At 28.6% G+C, this 22,302-nt stretch overlaps 1 protein-coding gene across 50 annotated transcripts in view; it reads right to left on the minus strand.

The window, feature by feature from the left end:
- The window catches only part of LOC145269265 (kinesin-like protein unc-104), a 649,720-nt gene that overhangs the window by 158,417 nt on the left and 469,001 nt on the right, over positions 1–22,302 (minus strand). For 26 of the 50 annotated variants that reach the window (XM_080124904.1, XM_080124897.1, XM_080124894.1 and 23 more), the window contains one exon: positions 19,036–19,176. The exons of the other annotated variants lie outside the window; for them this stretch is intronic. In XM_080124904.1, the coding sequence (XP_079981030.1) occupies positions 19,036–19,176 (141 nt within the window). The remainder of the gene's footprint in view (positions 1–19,035; positions 19,177–22,302) is intronic. 50 annotated transcript variants of the gene reach the window in all.

Raw genomic sequence — 22,302 nt, forward strand, 5'->3', positions numbered from 1 at the left:
GGGAACTAAGATCACTGAGCAGAGAGAACTCGATCGGCAAGACATACAGATATGTCTCTTTCCTCTGTCAACGTCCACAACACCTCATCTATACTCGCCATAGAAATTGACGGACCACTGAGCACTTCAGCAATACCAGCCCTCTCCAAATAAACGGCTTACTTCTTCCTGACTGGCTTACTTCTTATTGAATAAACCTTTTTCGTTGGTTTTGTTATTTGTTCTTTCTTTAGTGCTCAGAAATTTATAATTAGGAGGGAAAATATAAATTTTTCTTTTTTTTTTTTTTTTTTTTTTCTAAAGATAATATCTTTGAAAATTCATGGATTAAGGATTTTTCATTATTATAATTCCTTGAATTTGATGGATTAATAAATATTGAAATTTATTCCATTTATTTTCACATTCAGTTTTTCCTATTTCATTAATTGCTCTATCTTGTATATTTAACTTTCATCTTGACAGGTCTTGGTAATTCTCTCTAGATATAAATATATGAATATATGTGTGTATATATATATATGTGTGTGTGCATGTGTGTATATATATATATATATACGTGTGTGTGCATATATATGTGTGTGTGTGTGTGCATATATATATATATACATGCAAACACACAAACACACACATATACACACACGTGTGTGTGTGTGTTTATATATACATATATATATATACATACATGTGTGTGTGTGTATATATATATATATATATATACACACATGCGTGTATGTATATATATTATATATATATATATACATATACATACATGCGTGTATGTATATATATATACATACATGCGTGTATGTATATATATATTATATATATATATATATATTCACACACACACACACACATATATATATATACATACACACATGCGTGTGTATATGTAACATATATCATTTAAAATAAAATAAAGTCAAAATTAATTTTTAATAAAAATATCACAACACAAAAAGGTAAAATCATCTCTCCATGTTAAAAAAATAATAAAAAAGACACCATCAAAAGAGGATAATACAAATAAACACATAAAAGCAAATCACGTGATCTGTGATAACCATCGCAACAATAGAAACCAGAAAATGGCAGCCATCTTTTTTTTCTGGACAACACAAAGGACAAGAGTATTTAAAATTTTTATGCATAGCTGTGAACAAAGTGTGACATAGATGTTAAGTTGCAGTGACAAGGTGCAGCTAAAAAATAAATAAATAAAAAAAAGAGAAAGGAAATCAACTCAGAGAAAACAATTAATCTATATATATATATATATATATATATATATATATATATATATATATAAAATGATTTTAAAATATTTATTTATCTATATATCTATAAAAGTGAACGTGTCTGCTGTGTGTGTGTTCCCTACGCAATAACTGTCAATTAAAAGTCAACAGACTCGAAATTTGATACACAGGGTACTGAGATTTGGGAAAATCGAGGTGATCGGTTTTCGGCCAGAAATTTGGCTGTTATGGGGTAAAATTTCAACGATTTGACCTTTGAGAACTCTACCAAACTCCTCCAACAATTTTGGGTCTAAACACTTGAAATTTTAGATATAGGTTCCTTGTACATGGATCTAACTTAATAACTTAATTTGAGCTCAAAATAATAAATGTTAAGGAGTCATAATAGGGGTCAAATTAAAAAAAAAAAAAAAAATTGACCGCTTTTTTTTTTTTTGCTCAGCATACACCTCCAAACACCCAGACAACGCCGGGCTGAAATGTGAGTAAATATATAAACCTGTGAAAATTGCACGGTTGCTTTCTTTATCTACTTATAAAAATAAATTTGTACAACCTTTTTGGACGGCTTGATTCGTTTCTCTGAGATTATATATATATGTATATATATACTAGCAAAAGTACCTGTCGTTGACTGGGTTCAAAAACAGCCTACAGAAAATGGATTCTGATTTATGGAAGTATGATAGGTTATGAAAAGGAAGGGTTGTAAAGAGATAGCTTCGAATTTGGGGCTATCAAAACCAAAGCAAAATATGATGAAAGTAAAAATAAAATAGATAAACACCATAATTTATTATACCATACCTGTTCACACTGAAACACTTATCACAATATTCTGTGGATCTATATTAAAAAACCTTGTTAAACTTTGTGACATATTTCCATTCTATGGAGGTCGGGCGCGAACGAACACCCCATAATTTTATTATACCATATTTCTTCAAACTGAAACATAATTATCAAAGTATACTTACGCAGATAGATATGAAAAGTCTTCATTAAAGTTTGTGCCTATTTCCATTCTATGGAGGCCAGGCAGGAACGCAGACCCCACACTTTTATTATATCATCCCTATTTAAGTTAAAACATACTTATCAAAGTATTATTATGTACATCTATATCAAAAACACTTGTAAACGTTATTTTTTAATTTTTTATTTCCATACTTTGTGGACCAGGCGCGTACACAGACCCCACAATTTTAATGAATTATCATTATGCCAGATCAAACATACCCATTCCTGTGTCTCGATGCATCTTCTATCATTATATGTGATCAGTTTTCTATAATAGTCAACCATATAGGAGCCTATTCGTGACCTGACACACACACAGGCCTCCAGCTTTATATTATATTATATTATATATATATATATATATATTATTAAATAAAATAAACGTTTTTTGTCTATTAATTTTGTTTTCATTCCTTTCCAACTTTGTATAATGGTCTTTACCTCTGGCAGGAACTGGTTAATACAATCGCCATATTTGTCATAAGTCCGAGTACTTTCCAATCCTTCTGGATTCATCGTCAGAGATAGATTAATCTAACTGGTTTGGAACAATTTATATATTTTTTTCCCCACTACCAATAAGATAAATTTTACCAACAGTAGTAACATCATGAAAAGTTATCAAAATAATTAACCGATGAAATAGACATATGATAAATATGGCGATTACATCAGCCAGTTCCTGCCAGAAGTGAAGACCGTTATTCGGAAGTTGGAAAGGATCAAAAATAGAATTCATAGACAAAAAATGTTGATTTTATTTAATGAAGAGAAATTTAATTAAGAGAAAAAATGCTACCAAAATAAATAAATCTATCTATCTATCTATCTATCTATATATGCATCAAAAACTATATATATATATATATATATATATATATATATATATATATATATATATATATATATCTAAGTCTGACGAATTCTCACAAGAATGAAATATGGAACATTTTATGTAGCTTAATTGCCATATATATCTTCATAACTTAATAATTGCATGATGTATCCACGTGTATTCCTTTTTAATATATTTAAATATGTATGAATAAAAAACCAATACGAAAAGTATATAAATGTTTATATCTGTTCTGTATTTATTTCTTGTGTGTTGACGTGTAGGAATACAAAAAGTCTTTTGAAAAAAAAAACAAGAAAGTTTCACACTGAGGAAGGTCGAAGGATCGATCGAAAATTATGTGCTTTTGAAGGAAACATTCATACATTTTCATAACTTACTATATATATATATATATAGATATATAGATATTAGTTTTTGATGCAACTGATTGATAAATGCACAGAACTGAAGGACTTCAATGATGCTACTAGATCAGGCTGTCTGAAGCTACTGTCTTCCTGACCTGAAATTAACCAAATATTGATGTAATTGTTTTTTCTCGTTTCCCTTTGCAAAGCCAAAAAATAAAAATAATTTTTCTCTCTTTCTTTTCTTTCTTTTATATAAAGTGTTCAAAACCAGTTTAATTAATTTATTCCCGACGATGAATGCAGGAGGATTAAATTTTGCGAATGTAACCTTTCACCTTTGTCAGGTGTATCTTGTCAAACTCGGGAATCCCCACAGAATCCTGAACCGTAAGACTTACAAAGTTGGTATATACTTTATCAGCTTTGCTCTGGATGAAAAAAAAAAAATTCATTCTCTGGAGATGAACTAGACCAAGTTTTGGCAACAGAGGGGGGGGGTCGATTTTTCAGTGTTATTATGTATGTAGTAATTTTGAAAGAAAATATTAACCTATTTCTCAAGGAATATTTTATATAAAGAACAGTTGAACATACATATAACACATATACTCACACACACACACACACATATACAGATATATATACATATATATATACACACACATATATACAGACACATACACATCTATATATACACATGGACATACACATATATATACACATATACATAGAGACATGCACACATACACAAACACATATATATATATATATATATATATATATATATATACAGACATACACACACACACACACATATATATATATATATATATATACAGACATACACACATGTATATGTATATATATATATATATATATATATACTAACTATAGAGGAATGCGTTGAGTGGAGAAGAAAGAAGGGAGAAAAGAGAAAAAGATAGAGAGATAGAAGTTATAATAGTAAAATGTTATACTTTTTAATCTATTTTTTATGGCCCTGATGAACGTTGGATAGTCCTGTTAGGTTTATATAGAAAATAAAAAAATGACTCTCCCTTGATTTCATTCTCAATTCCTACAAACTATATAAAGAAATCTATTCAATCAACCATAAAATGCATATATCGATCTCTATTGTCACAAACAAAACCCTCATTATTTATCAATTTATTTATTGGTTCCAACTATTCCTATGACCGTCGTCGGGTTAGACAACAACTAAAAGATGAGGACAATAGTCCGCAATAAATGGATAAATAACACAAATTACTAATCTCAAAAAGAATTCCAATTACTTAAATAATAATACCCTCATTTTCGATTAATTTTTTTTTTTTTAATATTTAATCCTGATCACTTTTTTAAATTTATTTTAGTCACAAATAAAAATAGGTAGAGGAGTTTACATTAAAAAAAATATCTTCATAGAACATCAATTAAAATGAGATTATTGAGAAAATTAATCTTAGCATGGAGACCTGAAAAAAGGTAAAATTAAATTTGAGTTCTTGATACAGAGACAAATAAACAAAAATAAAAACAGAAACATGGAAACCAAAATTAAAGTAAAAAGAATCCCAAGCTATACCAGGTAGGTTGGTTGGTTGTTTTACGGCATATCAACCCTTTTCAGGTTATTTAATGCTGAATCCAGTTATTTTGAAGAACAATTTTTTAATAGAATATATTTGTTTTTTTCAAGTCGGTTTCTATTTAACCCATGGTTGGGACCCTAACAGGTACTACCACTCTGGGTCAGAGTGGACCTGGGAGCAATGGTAATTAAAGGGTGGCTCCACACTCCCCAAAGCCCGCAAGCTGGGGCTTCATCACCGGATATAGTTTAAGGTCATATTCAGGACAACACCAGGTAGGGATAGGTAATTGCTATTTATATAAAACTAGTCTTGCCGAGTCATAAAATACTCTCAAATATATTTTAATTCATGCAAATTTCATATTTTTTATTACAGAGTCAATTCTCTATTGAATATATATATATATATATATATATATATATATATATATACTAGCATGGATGTCCGGCATTTCCCGGGTGTTTGGAGGTGTATGCTGAGCAAAAAAACAACAAAAAAAAACGGTTAATTTTTTTTTAACTTTGACCCCTATTATAACCCCTTAACATTTGTTTTGGGCTCAAATCAAGTTCTTAAGTTAGATCCATATACAAGGAACCTATATCTAAAATTCCAAGTGTTTAGATCCAAAATTGTCGGAGGAGTTTGGTAGAGTTCTCAAAGGTCAAATCGTTGAACTTTGACCCCTTAAAAGCCAAATTTCTGGCCGAAAACAAATCTCAGTACCCTGTATATCAAATTTCGAGTCTGTAGATTAAAAATTGACAGAGTTATTGCTAAGGGAAATGTACATAGATAGACAGACACACAGACACGTTCACTTATATATATATATATATATATATATATATATATATATATAGTACTGATTTCAAAAGTTTAAAGAACAAATAATTAGGTAAGTTTTTAAGTTTTAAATTAAAGCTTTCTTTAGGGCGGGAATTTTATCATTCCACCCTATATGTAACGGATTTTGATCGAAATTCAAATAAGGATTCTAGACATAAGGTTTAATAGCCTTATATGTGGAATTTTATCTTTGTAAGGGGAAACAGAAAATTGGTATGAAAATATTCCGTTAATTTAATCAGTTCTGGGATGGGTATTATTCCAGTTATTAATGAAAAGAGTTTTCTTTTTTACGATTGATTTTTATGAGATCTCAATCATAGTTAAATTATATAAACTTATGCAAGCTTCAAAATTTTCATTATTTTGAAGACCATCCGCCAGCCTCCCTCCAAATCTGCTCTAAAATCAACCTGCGCTATTATGCAACCAATGAATGGCGGATATTCCTGGCAACGTACCAATCACATTATGACTTTTGCAGCAAGTTTTCCTAGAATGCAAAAGTCAATTCCTGCCTGAAATCAAAACCATTCCCTCAAGCACTCACCTACGCTGACCTGTCCGCCCCAACCCAACCTACCAACCCAACCGATTTCCATGTGTGCCAAGTAATAGACAAAGTAAAATCAATACGCGTTCTATTTGTACTGAAACAATGACTGATCACTAAGTTACAGCATCACCTGACCTGCGGGTTGCACATCGGGGAGGGAAGGAAGGAATTGCTCGAAATCGATGATGATAATAATAGTAAAATAAATTTGAATTTATGGATTTATTATTATTAATATTAATATTAATATTATTATTATTATTAATATTATTATTAATATTATTATTATTATTATTAATATTAATATTATTAATATTAATATTATATGATATTATTATTAATATTATTAATATTAATAATATTATTATTTTATTAATATTATCATTAATATTATTATTGATATTATTAATATTATTATTATTAATATTAATAATATATTAATATTATTATTATTAATATTATTATTAACATTATTATTATTAATATTATTATTATTATTATTATTATTATTATTATTACTACTACTACAAATAAAAATATCGCCATGAGTGGAAAAAGTTTTGTTTTTAGAAAAGGAAGATCACCAGACAAGCATATTTTTCTTCATTATTTTTTTTTAGAGAATTTAATTCTTGACTTGCTGCCAGAAAGTTTATTTTGTTGGCAGGGAAAGGATAAATGATAATTATTTTGTTACCCGCAAGCGAATTTCAGAATCTCTCTTTCATATATACATATTTCCACAGTTGAACAACGTCGCAGCTCACAAGAGCCATGAGAGTCAACAAACCAGAGGTTCAAGACTCAAGCTTTTGTTGTTAACAATAATGACAGCGATTTACTAATATCTATACTCCTATAATTTTTTTTTTTTGTTCTGTTTTTTGTTTCTGTTCAAGACTCAAGTTTTTGTTGTTAACAATAATGACAGGGATTTACTAATATCTATAATCCTATAATTTTTTTTTTTTTTTGATTATTGATATTCATATAGAAACCTTTTTTTTTTTTTAAATTTATTTAGTTATCTATTTGCTTCTCCACTGAGCAAATTAGGCACAAGGCCATTTTTTTAATGTGGAAAGTGAAGGGGACTAGCTCCCCCAAGAGGGAACTGGATAGTGACAACTGGTATGAAGTGTTTCCCCTACATTGACCAAAACTGATTGCTCAAGAGCAATGGTCTGATATGTAGGGGTTCCCCCACATATAACTTTGATTGCGGAACAGATACTACACTTTGATCACAGAAAAAAGATCTTGGTCCAAAGGTCAAGAAGAAAAAACTTATTGATTTGTAAATCACCACTTTAGTTTCGTCTTCTCTCATCAACACCGACTATATCTCATTCCTTGCATTGTGATAGCCTTCTAAATCTCTACTACATACCTATCCCACACAATGCTTCAAGCAAACTACATATCAATTCTATATATATATATATATATATATATATATATATACATTTAGGAAATTATATGTACATTTTTCGTGGTTTTTCTTCTTTTCTTCTACCATTATTTAATTTTTTTTTTTAATGTGTTTTACTCATTATTTATTTTATCCATTGGAATTTAATAGTAATATTGTTCAATCCGTATAAAATGAAAGTATAAATATTTCTAGGCAATATGTTTTTTTTTTCTTTGAAGATTGTAATGCTGGGTATGGGGCAGCCAAACCAGCTGCCAACATTGCCCTGCTTTTTATTGAAACCAACCGAGAGCTCTTTTTAGTATCCTTGTTGTTCCCATAAGTGCAATTGTCTGGATCTCTTTTGTACTTAGTTCCCCAGGTAGGTAGGACTTCAGGTTCTTCTTCATAAGCCCTGTGGCACCTATATTAACTGGTATGATTGATATCTCTCTAAGATTCCAGTTTCTTTTCATATCATACATGAGATCTTGGTATTTGGTTTGTTTCTCTCTTTCAGCTTTTTAGACCTCCATCATTAGGGACACTTACTTCAACCAAGGTTGCCACTCTCTCTGACTTATTCCATATCACTATGTCAGGTTTGATTGAAAAATGGGCTATGTCATCAATTTCGATGACAATAAAAATATAAGAGTGTGAAAAATTTGTTGATCATCATTCAATCCCGGGCAACGTTTAGTCACCCTGCCAGCATATATATATATATATATATATATATATATATATATATATATATATATATATATATATATGTGTGTGTGTGTTCTTTCTTCCTTTGAAGATTGTAATGCTGGGTATGAGGCAGCCAAACCAGCTGTCAACATTGCCCTTCTTTTTACTGAAACTAGCCAAGAGCTCTTTTTAGTATCCTCGTTGTTCCCTTAAGTGCAATTGTCTGGATCTCTTTTGCACTTGGTTCACCAGGAATATAGGTAGGACTTCAGGTTCTTCTTCATAAGCCCTGTGGCACCTATAATAACTGGTATGATTGATATCTCCCTAAGATTCCAGTTTCTTTTCATATCATACATGAGACCTTGATGTTTGGTCTGTTTCTCTCTTTCAGCTCTGTTCAGACCTCCATCATGAGGGACACTCACTTCAACCAAGATTGCAACTCTCTCTCACTTATTCCATGTAACTATGTGAGTGTATGTGCTACAGAAGATATAAAAACATTGTCCGACAGTGACTGAAGAGAGTCCGACATACACAACCAGATTTTGGTCCCATTTTGGATTTAAAATATAATGCTACTATTTTAATTTTTTCTTTGTAATCAAGCACTCTGTTGGGGTTCTTTCCCACAAAGATTGCATAGGTATATATATTTGTGAACACATGCACACAGACGAGACTTCCTGTTGAGCATAATGCATCTATAAAATAATATTGGCATCTGCATGTGTAATTATGTGTAGATATGTCAGGTTCAATACTGTCTTTGTGTGTGTGTGTGTGTGTGTGTGTACAAAAGTATTGGTGGAAAAGAAAGAAAAAAAGGAAGGAGAAAACAAAAAAGATATAAATCAATCCATGCAAACTACAACACACACACACTAAACTATGTGTGACCCGTTGGGTCATAACTATCACGAGTTGCTCCACTTTGATTCCATTCAAAAAAAAAAAAAAAACGGCTCTATGTCTGTGTCTCCATATTTTCAAACTATCTCCTTTGAAACTAAAAGTCACAGAGCGGCGCAGGAGGCTTCTAATGATTGGAATTATATATATATATATATATATGTGTGTGTGTTTGTAAAACATCAGGAAAGTAATTTGTGATTTCGTAAATAGATGAGGTCATCGTTTTTGTGACATCACCCATTCAAGAGGAAGTAGAGACATTGGAAAGGTGCTTCATGACATCATAAACGAATGTAATCATGGTTGATGGAAAACTTTATATAATGAAGAAAGAAGAGGATGATAAGATAGACAACTCGTGACCACAAAAAACGACAGGTCGACTATGTGACAATGATTATATATATATATATATATATATATATATATATATATTAATGTTGGGACGATTAATCGGAATTTGGAAAAATCAGAGCTTTTTGACGTATCGAAATCGATATAGGAATAAAAAAAGATTGAGCCCATTTTCCGATGCCAAAACCGATTAATTATTTAAATAATAATTGATATATAATTAATTTATATCTTTTTTGCTTTTTCCTTCCTTTTTTCTTTCTTTTCACAAATACTTGTGCGCGCACACACACACACACACACACACACTAAAAAAAAAAAAAAGACAGCATTAAATAAAGAAAGAAATAATTAATTCTAGCATTGCTACAAATATAATTTGCTGATTTCTTTATGTCCTCTGATGAGAAGAATAGCAAGAATAGCATTCTTTGAAACTTCGCGGAATAAGGACTTTGTAAATTGTTTTTTTGGAGTATTCAGTCGAACAATAAATTTTGATTGTAAAGTTCAACTTACAGTTTTAATTTTCTTTCTCTTATATATCTATATATTAATTTATTTATTTGCGGACTATTATCCTCATCTTTTATAGGTGTTGTTTTATGACTTTTAGCCAACTATTCCTCTGGCCTTCGTAAAGTTGATAGATACGACGCGACGAGATAGGAATGATGAACCTTCAACTGTATCCTCAGTAATTACTGCCTTCCATAGTTGTTGTTGTCTCACCATGTTTTTAAATTCCAATGATTCAAATAATAAATACCATTCGATATTGACCCAACAATGAAAGATCAAATAACAAAATATTGGATTTATAAGACCAAAAAATCCAACCTTGATCGCCCTTCGGGGCTCGTGGTGCAGTAGATAGAGACGTTGAAATTGTTTTTTTGGAGTATTCAGTCGAACAATAAATTTTGATTGTAAAGTTCAACTTACAGTTTTAATTTTCTTTCTCATATATATATATATATATATATATATATATATATATATATATATATATATAGTTATATTTTATAAAAAAAAGGATTTCAATAGAGTGCTCTATCATAAGGAAAAAATTCCGAAAATAAGAACGCATTATTTATATTTTTATTCACAGAAAGTTTAGATAAGTACTCGGTACTGTCGGCTTTAAACCTGATAATACCAATGACATCTAAACATTATATATATATATATATATATATATATTACTTTTTTGATGAACATTCAGAAAAGAAAATGAGAGGAACATGAATAAAAAAAAGAAAGAGAAAGAAGGTGAGAAGAGAAAAGAAAACACAATGAAAGGAGAGAGACAAAGAGAGAAAAGGGAAAGAGAAAAAGAGAAGCAAAAGAGAAAAAGAGAGAAGAGGAAGAGAAAAGCGGAGGAAAAAAGAAAGAGAGAAAAGAGGAAAGGGAGAAGAGGAAGAGAGAGAGAGAGAGAGAGAGAGAGAGAGAGAGAGAGTGTGTGTGTGTGTGTGTGAAAAAGAGAAGCAAAACAGGAGAAGAGGAAGAGAGAAGTGGAGGGAAAAAGAAAAAGAGAGAAAAGAGGAAAGGGAGAAGAGGAAGAGAGAGAGAGAGAGAGTAAGTGAGTGTGTGTGTGTGAAAAAGGGAAAGAAAAGAGGTGAAGAGAGATATTTAATAATATATAACAAGTACTGACCCAGTGGGTTAGGGCTACGTTTTCAAATATTCATTAAACTGCCACCTTCTTTCAAACATTTTTGTATATTAAATCGTTTAAATACAAAGTAATAATATCTCTCTCAAACGTTTAATATTCAAATAAGAAAATAGGATACAAAAATACACCCAATATAGACATCACACACACATATAAAGTAGACGTATATCCTCACGATGAACATATTCAATGAACAACAAAGCTGGCTCTACTTTATATATTAGATATAAGACGCAGTTTGGTTCATTTCATTTTAAATAAAATTTTAAGAATTTACATTGATTTCACACTATGATCATGAAGATTAAAAATCAATATAAATATTAGTGATGGGACGAGTATAATATTTTCTGCCCTGATTCCCACACAATTACTGATCCCCATACAATTATAGATCCCCACACAATTACTAGTTCAGATTCATATAATGTTATTTTTTGTGTGCTGGAGGTGAAATTACTGTAAAAACCCATGCAATATGTGAAAATATTTTCTGTAAATGTAAAAATATGGGTATGATCTATAGATCATAGTTTTACTTGTAAAAATCAATAAATATTTAAAATTTCTCATCGTTAATGTGAATCATGGAAAATTTAGTTTCAAAAATGATCAAAGAAATAAAATCAATTAAAAGAATCGTTTTAGGCATCGGAAAATAGACACAAATTTTTCAGATTCCGATACCCCAAAAATGTTCCGATTTTTTTTTTCGATTCTTGATTCTGAATAATCAGTCCATCGTCAGTAAATAATAAAAATTAAAAAAGTCAAGGTAAATTTAAATATTACGTCATCTTTTAATTAAAACTCCTCACATTCCACAAACTTTTCTGCCCTACCCTAACATTCTTTTGGGTTTCGTTTCTTGAATATACTCTCGTTTTCTTTTTGAAAAGGGGATGTACTTTCTCCCGAAATTAATCAAAGTTCCATACCACCAACGGACTTTATATACACCGGAAACACCAGTAATTTGGTTGCAAATAATTATGTAATGAGAGGAGTGATAAATGAATAAATAATTAGACATTTCTCTACTCCAATATACTCCTTTACCAGCAATGCTTCAAGCAAACTACCATTTACTTATATATATATATATATATATATATATATATATATACAGGGTGGTCAAACAGTCAGGTAACATCGCAATCTCCTCTTCAATAAATAACTTTAAAGACGCTATTGTATCAGGCTTCTTGCCATAAACGCTATCCTTTACATAGCCCCAAAGCCAGAAATCATGAGGGGTAAGATCCCTATATAAGATTATAATGGATCATATTGTTTTTTCTACCTTTAACATGTTACCTGACTTTTTGACCACCCTGTATATATATATATTCAGTATTTACTTCAACAATGCTCAATACTTGAATCCAGCTTTGTAGAGCAATTTAGCTTATATGATGTAAGTATATTCATGAACTATATATAAAGGGTGACCCCCTCCCCCCAAAAAAACGGGCCCCAACTCTAATTAGGCATCGTTTCTTAGTGCTTTGTCCGAATGAAATGAAACTTTGGTCATAATTAGTTTATTATATTCAAAACATCACATCAAAACACTAGAGTCTTTGGCCTTTTTTTCTTCAACCTACAGCATATGTTCTAGATGGCCTCCATTTAGCTTTTGTTTTTTAGGGAGTCACCCTGTAAATATATATATAGAGAGAGAGGGAGAGAGAGAGAGAGACACTCCTATGAATTTTTTTTTTTTTTTGCGTATTTATATTTATATTAAAAACCATTTTTCCTATTTATTTAACAAGAAAATACAACTTTGTTATATATGGGTCATGGAATTGCATTCATCTGCAAAAGATCTAACTAATTTGCATATTCTTTTAAACATTCATTTTAATTAATTCCCTATTAGGTTTTTTGGTTTTCTTATGTGATGATCATCTTTAGTTAACTATTACGTGTAATTATATTCATGCAGATATTCTACTTGATTTATGCTTGTGTAATATTTGCATAAAAAGGTTATAGTAAACACAAACCTCTTTCTATATATATTTATGTACGTGTATATGTATTTGTTTAAAAAATTTTGTCTACCAAGCTTCTGTCAGTTTTTGGTCTACAGACATGAAACTTAATATACAGGGTATTCGAACCCATGTGAAACTTTATATTTGGGTTTTAGCCGGGGAAAATCAGTGCAAAAGTGTGAAAATTGACAAAATGAAATTTGCTAGGTGAAGGTCGAACAACAGCAGTACGAATATGCATGCGTAATGTAATAGCTATTGGTTCATGTTTTAATTTTTAGCTTTGCAGCAAACATGTCTTCATAGCTCAGGTATTAACATTAAAGGAAAAAGCAAATTGTAGGCTAAACGTTTTGGTTTCGATTCTCAGTGGTGGCGCACGAGTCATTTTTTTTTCTTTTTTTTAACTTTTTTGAATCATTACTATATATTTAGTCCAATATAATATAATAGTAATAAATACGAAATATGCATTAATCGAAATATCATATGTAAGCATATTTTACGACCGGGCAATGCCGGGCGACCTGCTAGTACAATACTAAAACTCTGCAAGGATTTTTTTTTTTATTCTAACGCGTTGATGAAGCCCAAGTTTTGTACAAATTATAATTTGATGAACAGTCATTCTTATATGCCAACAGTGGGTTGGTTGGTTGTTTTTGTTTTACGGCATATCAACCCTTTTCGGGTTATTTAATGCCGAATCCAAAGATTTTGAAGAAAATTTTTTTTAATAGAATATATTTGTTGTTTTCACGTTGGTTTCTATTTAACCCATAGTTGGGACCCTAACAGGTACTACCACTCCGGGTCAGAGTGGACCTGGGAGCAATGGTAATTAAAGGGTGGCTCCACACTCCCCAAAGCCCACAAGCTGGGGCCTCACCACTGGATATAGTTTAAGGTCATATCCAGGACCCCCATTGAGGGACTTTTACCCTCTACAGCGGGACAGTCGGCGTATTCTAATGCCCCACCGACAGGGCCGGCAACAGTGGGAGCTGGAACAATTGTACGCAATGTTGTGACCAGGAAAAGAAAGTCTTTAAAAAAAATGAGTAAATACTTGTGTATCTATCCCTATTAACGTGCCATCTTTAAAGAAAAAATGTATTTTAGAGGGAGAGAAAAAGAGAAATGGAGTATTTGAATTAACAGCTAGACATTAAAACACATCAAAGAGAATAAAGATATAAAAAAGGGGGAAAACGTATAAATCGGTATAGAAAGCATCAAGGAAAGAAAAGAGATTGAAGTGAATAACGCGTATCTGATTTCACTTGTCTTAAATCAGTAACTTTTGTGCGACAGGACGGATATATATATATATATATATATATATAATATTCAGAATGTGAGAGAGATTATATAATAATTTCCACAGCCAAACAATGTTGCAGCCCACAAGAGCCATGTGACAGTCAACGAACCAGAAGTCCAAGACTAGAGTTACGCCCTCATTTGAGCTCATCAGTTAGACACATCCGAACTCAGGATTCGAGTGCGGGGCAAGAACTCCGCCAACTGAGCAAACGCCCCGCACACAAGAAATTCTTGTAACTAAAACAGATCAAGCAAACCACGCCGAAATCCGACTGTGAAATGGACCTACTTCGTCTCGACAAGGGACTCAGTCATCCAACCAGTTAATAACCCCAAGCCGATGTCTCACAAGTAGGAGTTTCAACTCAAAAGGACGATGCCATCCAGCAATGCTAACCAAGCAAGTAAATTATGATAGGATTTTCTGAATGTGAGAGATTATATAATAATTTTCACAGCCAAACAACATCGCAGCCCACAAGAGCCATGACAGCCAACGAACTGTGAAGTCAACGAACTAGAAGTCCAAGACTCAAATCTTGGACTTCCGGTTCGTTGGCTGTCATGGCTCTGTGGAAATTATTATATATATATATATATATATATATATATATACACACACACACACACACATGTAAACATAATTAATATTTACTTTGGGCCTCTTTAAGAGAGTTATAAGAAGCCGTCAGTCTTAGCATGAAAAATTGTCCTGACGTCTTCTGTTAAACGCTATCTTGACTAAATTTCTGTATTCTTCCGATTGCCTCAACGTTATATAGGACGTAATTCTCTTTTCGTTCCTGTGATAAGAATTATCAGCCTCAGGATTAAATACCAAACTGCAGTTTTATGCGATTTTGTGACTGGGTTTGAATCATTCAACAGGCAGTAAATATCACTTCCTACATTACTGACTATACGTAAGAATGAAACACTAGTGTCTGTAGGTAAAATAATTAATATTTATTTATAAAAATATTATATATTATACACACATACAAACAGGCAATAGGAAAAAGAGATTCCAATGACGATACCTCTATTTTTTGTAGCAAATCGATTAATTTTAACTAACCTTTCTTCAATTGTACAGACAATTATGGTTTTCAAACCAAATCTTGAATCATTGTCCTAAAAGATTCAAGATTTATTTAAAAAAACAAATTGATTGTTTAAACAATTGACAAAATGGCTGTTAAAATGAATCTCTTTGCTGGAAATTAAGATTATTGTCGTTAGAAATCTTGAATTACAAATATCTATTGAGCTTTGATGCTCAAGCTTTGACCAGTAAATAAATATATATAAATGATATTTTATGTACATTATATATATATATATATATATATCAAAAGAAGGAAAAAAATCCTGCTCACGTGATTACGTGTCTTTTTAAAAACATTTACATAACCTTTTTATTTTTATTTATATATCTGTTTAAGCTTTTTTTGTCAGTGTACTAGAAGGAATTCAGTTGATTACAACCCTTTCTGCGTGTTCTTTACATTACAATAGTACAACCCTGAATCCGACGGTGCAATACTACACTGTTCAATACTGTAAAACTGAAACGAAGCTGTTCTGCTTGAAAAGGGCGCCATTTTCTTCTTATTCATATTTATATAGATTCTTTGCTTTAAAAAACTAAAGTAATTATGTGTTTACTTTTTTAATATCCCATTTTGCTGTTTCGGATTATTTTACTAAAGTAAGTTAAGCTTCATTATTTTTCAAAACTGTCTTTGTTTCTTTGCTTTTCGATATTTCGTTGATAGTATTTAGTAAGAGTGTTTAGCAGGAAAACCCAAAAAACAACTACCCGAAAAAATAAATATAAAGAAATAAATGCTACCATAGTCAATAAAAGTTCAGTTCATGTTTTTTTTTGTTTTGAAATAGTTTTTAATGCTCTTTACTTGAAATAATTTCAGCAAACTGAAATTAAAACGAAATTTGAGGTGATAACTACTGAAATGAATTTTTATATAAACTACACATGCCATAATCGAATATTCCTCAAGCACAAAATAATGGAAAATATTAAAATACGTTAATAAATATTCCTTACGTTGACGGAACTCTATTAAATTGTTAACACAGAATGCTCAGGTGCCCTTCCTTCAAATTGAAAATCGGGCTTTCCATTTCAAAGTCGCTGCCATTTTGATTTTTCTTTTTAAACCGGTTCATAAATTAAAAGAATAAAAAATATTTTACAAACTCCTTAAAAATACAAATCAATGAACTTTTCTACCATAAAAGTAACTTTTATTGACTATGGTAACATTTATTTCTTGTATATTTATATTATTATATATATAATATTTTCTCTTTGAATGGAAACATCATTTTGTTGGTCACTCTGGCTACGAATGGAAACACAGTTGATATAAAAAATATATTTTTGCAAAAATTATCTTTACTTTCATCATATTTTGCTTAGGGTAAAATTTTTGAGTATCAAAACCTATCCTTTTCATAACCTATCATACTTTCATCAATCACAGTCCATTTTCTGTAGGCTGTTTTTGAACCCAGTCAACGATGGGTACTTCTGCTAGTATATATATACATTTTATATATATATATATATATATATATATATATATATATATATATATATATATATTATACATATATAATTATATATATTTTATATGCATATATAAATGATTATATATATATATATATATATATATATTTTATATAAATATATAAGTGATTATATATATATGTTATATACATATATAAGTGATTATATATATGTTATATACATAAGTGATTATATATATATGTTATATACATAAGTGATTATATATATATGTTATATACATAAGTGATTATATATATATATATGTTATATACATATATAAATGATTATATATATATGTTATATACATATATAAATGATTATATATATATATATGTTATATACATATATAAATGATTATATATATATATATGTTATATACATATATAAATGATTATATATATATATGTTATATACATATATAAATGATTATATATATGTATGTTATATACATATATAAATGATTATATATATATGTTATATACATATATAAATGATTATATATATATGTTATATACATATATAAATGATTATATATATATGTTATATACATATATAAATGATTATATATATATGTTATATACATATATAAATGATTATATATATGTTATATACATATATAAATGATTATATATATGTTATATACATATATAAATGATTATATATATGTTATATACATATATAAATGATTATATATATGTTATATACATATGTAAATGATTGTATATATGTTATATACATATATAAATGATTGTATATATGTTATATACATATATAAATGATTATATATATGTTATATACATATATAAATGATTATATATATGTTATATACATATATAAATGATTATATATATGTTATATACATATATAAATGATTATATATATGTTATACACATATATAAATGATCATATATATGTTATACACATATATAAATGATTATATATATATGCTATAATACTATAAATGTTATATACATATATGCTATATATCTATAAATCTTATATACATATATGCTATATATATATATAAATGTTATATAAATATGTAAATGATTGCATATATAAATATATATTTGATGTACGTATATATATATTATTATTTTATTATTATGTATGTATGCAAAATATTTGAAAATATATAGACATTGTGAACACTGGAAGCATTACAAAAGAAAAGGTATACAAGTGGAGGCGCTTTGCAAACGAAATATAAAAAAAAAACATTGATAAATAATAAAGTAAAAATAATAAAGAAAAAATATATAAAGAAAAAATATATAAAAAAAAACAAAAAAAACAAAAAAACAAAAGGAGGGCGACGGTATCATGAAAAAAAGATGGCGGTTTGTGATACAACAGTGAAGATGATTAAGACATCGATTACCAAAACATAAACTTTAGCGGCTACACAACAAAAGAAAAAAAAACAAAAAAAAGAAAGAAAAACATTAAAAAAAAAAATTAAAATTAAAAAAATAAGCATGCTGGGCAATAAAATGGCAATAAGTGAACGGACATTAGCTGGCGGCTGGGACTGAGAGACTATGACAGACCTGGATGGAATGAGATTGTAAAAATTAAAATATGTTTGGTTGCCACACGCGGCCAAGCAGTGAAAGAAGTCCTGTTTTGCCTCTGGGGTGTCTGGCGAAAGGTCCTCATTATAAATCTGTCGCATGAGTTCCAATCGTTGTCTACAAGATGAAATAAGGGGTCACAGATTAATTAAATCAATACACACGGTTTACCATTTTTTTTATTCTTCTTTTTTTTTTATAAAGTTTACTTTTCTTCTTTTTTGTTTTTGTTTGTTTCTGTATACATGACAATATGCAGAGACACTGATGAATGCAATGAGGGCTCTTTAATATGACAAGGGCGCGTGAGAAAAATTAATGCTTCCGTTCGATATAGGAGCACAAATTAAACATAATTGATTTTTTAAGCTTTTAATTAAAGCCAGATTTTTTTTTTTTTTATCTTTCTATTGTTGCTGCTTTTTTTTTTTATGGCATGTCAACCAGGTCGGTTTATTATGAGGGGAAAATCAAGTTAACCAAAAAGCGGTATTCTGGAGCAAGAAAAAAAGAAAAGTTGTTTCAGTCTAGAAAGATTGTTAAGACTATCTAACAAAAAAGGGTGGAATAATAAAAAAATAAAAAAACAAAAAACTCAAAAAACAGTCATAAATAACTGTTACCAAAGGCAATAAAACTTTTCTAGGCAATTGCGCATGCTAGTTTTTTGAGGACGATTTTTTTTTGTTTGCATTACCCAGAAGAGGAAACAATTCCAATAATGACTATTCAAAACTATTTATAAATTTTAATTATTTTATTACAAAATTTAATTTTGTAAAAATATATACTTTTCAAGTCATATATTTTCATATGATTACAGCTTTCATTTATTTAAGTTTTCTTTCCTAAAAGAGATTATTAATTAAAAAGTTAGTTTGAAAAAAAAAAAAAAAAAAATCATACATTTTCACATAATGACCACTTTTCCTTATTTAAGAAAAAATAGAAAAATGACTACTGCTATTTATTTTGAAAAATCTCATTAAAACTTAAACATTATTGTTTTAATTCAATAAAACAATAAGAAATTCATGAATTACCCCCCCCCCCGTTCCAATTGGACATCTACAAGAATTGAAAACAAAAAAAATTGTCCTCCAAAACTAAAATGCACATATGCCCTATTCTACCTACTTGAATCATTTCATTAAGTAGTGCTTTTTTTTTTTTTTTTTTTAAGTATTTTAACCGTTTTTATATAGATTTTGTTTTCTCCCCAAATATTTGATTACATGGTAAATTAAAAATGGTTGCCTCCTCCACTTTCCACAAACCATTGAATCCTAATTTTTTTTTGTCATTTTTCTCCTTTCACTTAGGCAGGAACGTAAATTTTATTGCATTTGATAAGTTATTTTTTGTATAGTTGCTTTTATTTATTTTTTATTGCGTTTAATAAGTTATTTTTTGTATAGTTGCTTTTATTTTTTTTATTGCGTTTGATAAGTTATTTTTTGTATAGTTGCTTTTATTTTTTTTATTGCGTTTAATAAGTTATTTTTTGTATAGTTGCTTTTATTTTTTTTATTGCGTTTAATAAGTTATTTTTTGTATAGTTGCTTTTATTTTTTTTTATTGCGTTTAATAAGTTATTTTTTGTATAGTAGCTTTTATTTTTTTTTTATTGCGTTTAATAAGTTATTTTTTGTATAGTTGCTTTTATTTTTTTTTATTGCGTTTGATAAGTTATTTTTTGTATAGTTGCTTTTATTTTTTTTTATTGCGTTTAATAACAGTTATTTTTTGTATAGTTGCTTTTATTTTTTTTATTGCGTTTGATAACACATTTTTTGTATAGTTGCTTTTATTTTTTATTGCGTTTGATAACTGTAATTTTTTGTATAGTTGCTTTTATTTTTTTTATTGCGTTTAATAACAGTTATTTTTGTATAGTTGCTTTTATTTTTTTATTTGATAAGTTATTTTTTTGTATAGTTGCTTTTATTTTTTTTATTGCGTTTGATAAGTTATTTTTTGTATAGTTGCTTTTATTTTTTATTGCGTTTAATAAACAGTTATTTTTTGTATAGTTGCTTTTATTTTTTTTATTTGATAGGTTATTTTTTGTATAGTTGCTTTTATTTTTTTATTGCGTTTAATAAACAGTTATTTTTTGTATAGTTGCTTTTATTTTTTTATTTGATAAGTTATTTTTTGTATAGTTGCTTTTATTTTTTATTGCGTTTAATAAACAGTTATTTTTTGTATAGTTACTTTTATTTTTTTTATTTGATAGGTTATTTTTTGTATAGTTGCTTTTATTTTTTATTGCGTTTAATAAACAGTTATTTTTTGTATAGTTGCTTTTATTTTTTTATTTGATAAGTTATTTTTTGTATAGTTGCTTTTATTTTTTATTGCATTTATTAACAGTTATTTTTTCTATAGTTGCTTTTATTTTTTTATTGCGTTTAATAACAGTTACTTTTGTATAGTTGCTTTTATTTTTTTTATTGCGTTTGATAAGTTATTTTTTTGTATAGTTGCTTTTATTTTTTTTTATTGCGTTTGATAAGTTATTTTTTGTATAGTTGCTTTTATTTTTTTATTGCGTTTAATAACAGTAATTTTTTATAGTTGCTTTTATCTTTTTATTGCGTTTGATAACAGTTATTTTTTGTATAGTTGCTTTTATTTTTTATTGCGTTTAATAACAGTTATTTTTTGTATAGTTGCTTTTATTTTTTTATTGCGTTTGATAACAGTTATTTTTGTATAGTTGCTTTTATTTTTTATTGCGTTTGATAACAGTTATTTTTGTATAGTTGCTTTTATTTTTTTATTGCGTTTGATATGTTATTTTTTGTATAGTTGCTTTTATTTTTTATTGCGTTTGATAACAGTTATTTTTTGTATAGTTGCTTTTATTTTTTATTGCGTTTGATAACAGTTATTTTTTGTATAGTTGCTTTTATTTTTTTATTGCGTTTGATAACAGTTATTTTTTGTATAGTTGCTTTTATTTTTTATTGCGTTAAATAAGTTATTTTTTGTATAGTTGCTTTTATTTTTTTTCTTCAATAAAAAAAGACAAAAAAATAATAACTCAAACTTCGATTATTTCTAGAAAACTGACAGCTATTGAAATATTTAAGCCTAACACCACCCCATTTTATGAAAAAAACTAAATGTGAATAAAACGCTTTAAAATATTTTAAAACATACACACCCAGACAAAAAAAGAAAGATTCCAGTAGGTAGAAAAATAACCTTGATTGTTTTTGATAACAGCTATTTGTT

Source organism: Euprymna scolopes, chromosome 45 (assembly GCF_053919585.1).
Source record: "Euprymna scolopes isolate OS-2025 chromosome 45, ASM5391958v1, whole genome shotgun sequence".
In the NCBI taxonomy this organism is placed as follows: domain Eukaryota; kingdom Metazoa; phylum Mollusca; class Cephalopoda; order Sepiida; family Sepiolidae; genus Euprymna; species Euprymna scolopes.